At 40.4% G+C, this 6,000-nt stretch overlaps 1 protein-coding gene across 1 annotated transcript in view; it reads right to left on the reverse strand.

Moving 5' to 3' along the window:
• The window catches only part of tprg1 (tumor protein p63 regulated 1), a 30,890-nt gene extending 25,279 nt beyond the window's left edge, over nt 1-5,611 (reverse strand). Inside the window, exons 1-4 of the mRNA XM_082523229.1 lie at nt 5,432-5,611; nt 5,040-5,299; nt 4,119-4,210; nt 599-775 (exon numbers count right to left, since the gene is read on the reverse strand). Coding sequence (XP_082379355.1) covers nt 599-775; nt 4,119-4,210; nt 5,040-5,279 — 509 coding nt within the window. The 5' untranslated portion in view covers nt 5,280-5,299; nt 5,432-5,611. The remainder of the gene's footprint in view (nt 1-598; nt 776-4,118; nt 4,211-5,039; nt 5,300-5,431) is intronic.
• Between the last annotated feature and the right edge of the window lie 389 nt (nt 5,612-6,000).

Raw genomic sequence — 6,000 nt, forward strand, 5'->3', positions numbered from 1 at the left:
AACAGCTTAATTTTTAGCATGAAAATGATCTTAAACACACTACCAATGCAGTAAGACATACCTGAATAGAAAAAACACACAATGGAGCACTAACAGTCATGGACTGGCCTCCACAGAGCCCAGACCTCAACATTGTTTTAGCAGTGTGGAATCACCATGATAGAGAAAAAAACAAAAGGCAGCCAACATCCAAAAAGGAGCTTTGATTGTCCTTTAAGAAGCCTACCTAAAAGAAGACTACCTAAAGAAATGACAAAAAAGCTGAATAACAAAGTTCAGCCTGTGTTGACGAATAAAAGTCAGACTAAATATTGACTTTCAAGCTTGGCAGGATAGTACAAACACCGTCTTTGCCTTATGTAAAGTATTTCCATGTATGTTTGCACATTTCAATTAATTCCTGCACCTAATTTAAATTTTCCAGAAAAATGCAAAGAAATGCACAGGACTGTAGATGATAAGCATTAGTAATCAACTGACAGTCGTATTGTTTTTGAATGTCATTTTTACAGTCCACTAACCCTACTCAGTAACTCGAATCTTAAAGCTTAAAGCTTAGAAGGCACGTTTTACTGTTGGACAAAATGAGCGGACTTACTCCAGCAGGGAGCGCTTTGGGAAGCTGAAGGTGCCGTGGGAGATGCGGTCCACAAAGTTAAGCGGGATCCTCTGCATCTGGTCACAGTTGAACATCATGAAGTCGTACTTGAAGACCAGGAGAGAGAATTCTGTGATGAGAACAATGCGCTCCTTTTCATTGTTCCAGTGATCCACTCTGAAACAACCAAACAGTGTGTGAGCAAGAACAAAAAGAAAAACAGAACAGAAAAAAGCAGGTTTTTAAATGTTAAATAAAAAAATATTTCAGCTTCAGTATTCAAATATTACAATGTCAGCACTCAAACCGCTTCCAACAAAAGGTATTCTTAAGTTATTTTGCTTTCACTGACTCGTCATAGTCTTCTTCAAGTAAACTAACTTGTTTATTCACCTGCTATAAAGATGGATTAGCAGCATTGCGGTATTAGGAAACAGCAACAAGAAAATCAACCTCACTCATTTATTACTTCACTAAAAACCTTTCAAAACAAAACACTTAATGAAATGTTTTACATTTTTCATCAGCAAGTTTAAAAAATAAGCAAAAATAGCCAAAAATGATTGGAATTCTGGAGGTCATATAAAGTTAACACACACGCACACATATTGTAGAGCTGCTCAATTATGTACTCTTACAGTTCACGAAGTAAAATAAAAATGCCCTGGGCAAAGATCATACAATATGGATGTAAGCATTTCTGAAGCCCTACATTTTTACTGGAAAAATGGGCTTTCTTTTATGCCCTCAAAATGTCTCCAAAAATGTTTGCAGTACTAATTGAAATCACAAAAAAACCATCATTAAACACACATTCATCCACACACTCCATCCCTCACCGCTGTGCGAACAGCTAATTCGTGGTGGCATGGATTCTCTTGGAGAAGCTCCCTTTCTTACAGCCCACTGAGCTGGGCGCACTTGGTCACCTCAGAGTGAAGCACTCCTGATTGCTGCTGGCATCCGTAAGCCAGAGAAGACAGTTCACTGAACAGTCAAAGCTTTATAGAAAGGTGTGGGTGAAGAGCTGTGACTGTGCTGATGAAATGAGTTAACCTTGACTGGGCACGGGGCAGCAAGCATGCTACAGATGTGATGCACACTGTGGGTGGGCTGACATGCTGTTAAGCACTCGAGCCTGACAAAACAAACTGTTGGTCAGGACAGAAACCGACAGGAAGTACCTCTGCAGGACCCTGCACACTGTTTGGTAGGGTACATTTTGAAAAATTGTTTGTTTTCTTTCCGCTAGCTTTTGCTACAGCTAGCAGACTGTTAGCATAGCTTAAAATCTCAAAGGAGTTGGTGAGCGGCGGCTGATCAATGAGCTCAACTGCGTTGCTTAAAACTGAGATAAATATCTATCTATCATTACCACAATTCACACAATTTCCCAGACATGTCTTTATCTCTGGTTGCCACATTGCTGCCGCCCCTTTAGAAATATGGTTGCATGCAACTCTAAGCTAAATATGAAGGCACAGTGGCTTCTAAATGGCTTGGCTTGTCATGAAGATTGTAAAAAGACACAAGTCTATCCTGAGACAATGAGATCTATGTATGCTAAAAGTAAAGCCAGCTAGAAAACAGGACAGACCAGGTTTTATCTCTGGACAATCAAAAGAAGCATTTAATTGCCCAGATTTACCCAAAGTATGTAAAGTATGTCTTTAAGTAACTTAAAGAATCTTCCGGGGCTTTTCTGAAAATTAACTGATGGAAAATAGTGTAACTAACATTATTTCTCTCATTTTTCCTACATAAAAAACACCACCTAGTGTATTTTTAAAAGATGGCCCTATTATAAGAAATGTACAGCAATTGAGACGACTTTTTGTAAAGCAAATGACAACCTTCAGCTAAGCCAAATTTGAGGAATTTCTCATGCTTTGCTGACATAAGTCTTCGGCCTCCCTTGGGGCAAATTCTGCAGCAGAGTCGCAAAATTACCACATGATGCACTCTTTCTGTTGCTTGAAGTCCTACGCTGGCTTCTATGGCCATGATAACAGCGGGCCAGATGTAGGACAGGCGTTAACGTGCATGTGTGTGTGTGTGTATGTACCCAGAACCGCATAAACTGGGATGCATTATTCATTCTCACATGGCCAGCCTTTTAAATGTTTCCTGAAAGCTTGTGCAGGAGTGATGCAACCTGACATCACATCGAGTGCACTTTGTAAATGTCTTGCAGTCACTTTGTGTTGCTCTGTGTTCAATCACTATCTCTGCTTGAGATTAAGAGGTATTCGAGGAGGGTTTTTTTTCTTGGCTTTGATGAGAACAGAAACATTTGGAAATATAGCAAAAATAAAATATCAGCTGTCTTTCCATTTTATCCTGCGGATGCACACAAACTCCACAATTCACACACACATTCATACAAACACTTTTTCCTACATCTAAGTGTTTTAGATGTAAAAACCCCACACATTCACATTCTGATGAGCGCATTAGGAGCAACTCGGGGTTCAGTATCTCGCCTGAGGCTACTTTGGCATGCAGATTGGAGGAGCCGGGGATCAAACCACCATCCTTCAATCCCGCATTACTTCCTGAGCCACAGCCACCTATTAGCTGATCAACCTGCGTGTGGTGAGACAGGAAAGGCTAGCGAATTAGCAGCAACTGAACTTTCAAAATAAGTGCAAATGGACTATCCACTAGTAAATCGATCACATCGTTCTCTCAAAGACATGAAAAACTTACGGTAACTGGAATACACCTGTGTTCAAGTTTGAGTTAGCTAGGTCAGGACAGAACAGAATATGATTTGAATTAATTCATATGAATGAACACAATATGAAATTGCTCATTTATTCTAGTGGTTTTCAGTCATCGATTAATTAATTAATTTTCACAAAGTAGAGAGCAAAGACCAAGAAGCTTATCAATAAATAAAATGAATATTGAGCAGAATCGAGTTTAGATTATTTGTGCGGCCCTCCACAACAGCCCCAGCTTCTCACGGGCCCCTTGGGAAAATGAACGACTGACCTCGATATATAAAAACAACTCAAACGTAAAAGCTGATACAACATTTAAATGGATTTTACAAATGACTTAGGCTTAGGTTAAAGCAAACAGCCCTGACTAGCAGAACTCATCCTTTTATACATGTTGCAGCACTTTGGGTGTCATGTTTCCTTTCTGCTCTTTAATGTATGACCTCTTTTACTTTGTTTGACTTGGTTTCTACTGTGGGTTTATTTCCCTTTTAGTCCAGGGAAACAAACTTATGTTTAGTCACAACTCATTTAGTGCCACCTCTTTTGTCCAGTCTGGTTATAACAAAACAAATGCATTCAAAAAAAGACTTTTAAATTCTTTTGGTACAAGTGTACTACTATATTATAATGAATTATTAGCCTTTTATTCAATGTTTAATAGTGTTTCTAAATGCTAAATGTGGGTGATGGTGTGGGGTTGAGGGTAAAGGTAAAAGGTTTTCACTTGGCGCACAAGGCGCCGCGCACTCAAACATGGAGGTGTATAACAGAACATGATCTCATGAACTCACTCTGCCATCAGCCAAACGCTGAGAACGCTGCCATCTACCTCCTCATTCACCAGAGCTTCAACGTCTTTGATGGCCTGATTCAGAGTGCCAGGCTGAGGAGACAGAAATGCACGGGTGTCACTTTCTAATTTTCCATTGTGACAATCACAACGTGTGCACAGAAAGCTTAAGGGGTAATCTTTGAGGCAGATGTGCAGCTGGGACTAGTAAAATGTCAGCGTGTGTGCGTGTCAAACGAAATCACAATAAACATAAGCATGAAGCCCGGGCGTGTGAAAATGTCTGCGAACGAAGAGAGCCGAGCGTGTAGAAATGTGAGTAAGTCAGGTATTTGAACACACAAGGGAACACTCCAGCGCAGAACACACTGTCATCTGTGAGCATTTCTGGTTTTGAATGCTCTGCCAGTCTTGCACTTTATGTTTTATTATTTCAATGCCAAGCTGGAGCGAGTGAAAAGATTAGGAGTTCATATTGAGGTGCTCTTGACAGTCATTCTGTAATCTGAGGATGGTGCTGAGCTGGCCTGGCAACATAGCAGGTATGACTGATTTCCCATCAAAATCCAAAACAACAGGCCTCCAATGAACAGAATCTTAGCGATCCTGATAACGTTCAGCTTGTTGTTGGTACTTTTTTTTAAGTAAAAAAAGGTATTCCAACCTATATACTCATTTTTTTCTAACATAAAGAAGAAGTTTGCTCCTTCGAGCCAGATGAGCTACTTTCTCATATGGAGTCCTATGAAATGACAAATTATATGTTGTGTCTCTTAAATATAGTAAATAAAGAAGATAGTGTATTAAAAAAATGAAAGTATTCTAAATAAAAGTCTAACCCAGGCGTCAGTGCGCTTACAGAAATGTGTGACATATTACTGGGAGCACTTTGCGTCAAGAGGAAACGCTGATGATATTTTACCCTTAACACGAAGAACTTCCTTAGTTTAAACTGGTCCAGAGTGGGCTCCACCAGTAGGTGACGGCCCTGGGTCGAGGTGGCCACGCTCTCCGCTGGCCGCTCCTGCGCGTCCCCTTTGCGGCCAGCAGCTGTCTGAGAGTCCTCCGGAGGGGTCGGAGAGGAGCTGAGATCAACCTCCTCCTCCGCCTGCTGCTGCTGCTCTTCACTTCCTTTAACTACTTCATCCTCCGCGTCTGCCATGATGAGGCTTCACAACTCTTCTGTTAAAAGAAGTCAGAATACTGATGTGTCTGGATCTGATTCTGTCCCAGCGACGGGTTCCTGCACGCAGTTTTTCCGAATCGATACTTAAGTCGAGTTATTCTTAGAAGCTGGTAATACAGGTTTCTTACCTTAGATTGTAGAAAGCGCAGTACGTGTGGAAAGGTACAGTAAGGCAGGAGCAACAGGTGCACGACTTCCTTGTTCCGGGCCCAGTGTTTGTTTTGAATGGCGGCGGACAGCAGCGCTCACGTTTGCGCACATCCGATTTACACAGACGGCGCATGGTCTGCGCTTCTGACAGCAGCTCACTGGAAAGTCAAATTCATCTTATAATTTATAACTGCAGTGCACAGAATGACCAGTGGAAATCAGATGGAAGTTCATTATCCGCAATAATATGTGTGATATTACTGGATCAAAGTTATGGCTCACTCATTATATATAATTTTATCCTCTGCAGATGCTTTAAATTGCTTATATACAGCTAGGTAGCTTTATTTTTATAATATAGCATTATAAAACGGTCTATTTATATTTTAAAATCTGAAAACTTTTAAAATATAAATATACTGTGATTAAATAACCAACTATTTTTAAATAAGCAATATTAATATTAAATAAGTCTAAATACAGCTGTACTGGTTGTTCCACGCACTCATCCATCCAAAGATTAACAGTAGTCAACGAACTCAGTGGC

Source organism: Aulonocara stuartgranti (assembly GCF_965226115.1).
Source record: "Aulonocara stuartgranti genome assembly, chromosome: 23".
Taxonomy (NCBI): Eukaryota; Metazoa; Chordata; class Actinopteri; order Cichliformes; family Cichlidae; genus Aulonocara; species Aulonocara stuartgranti.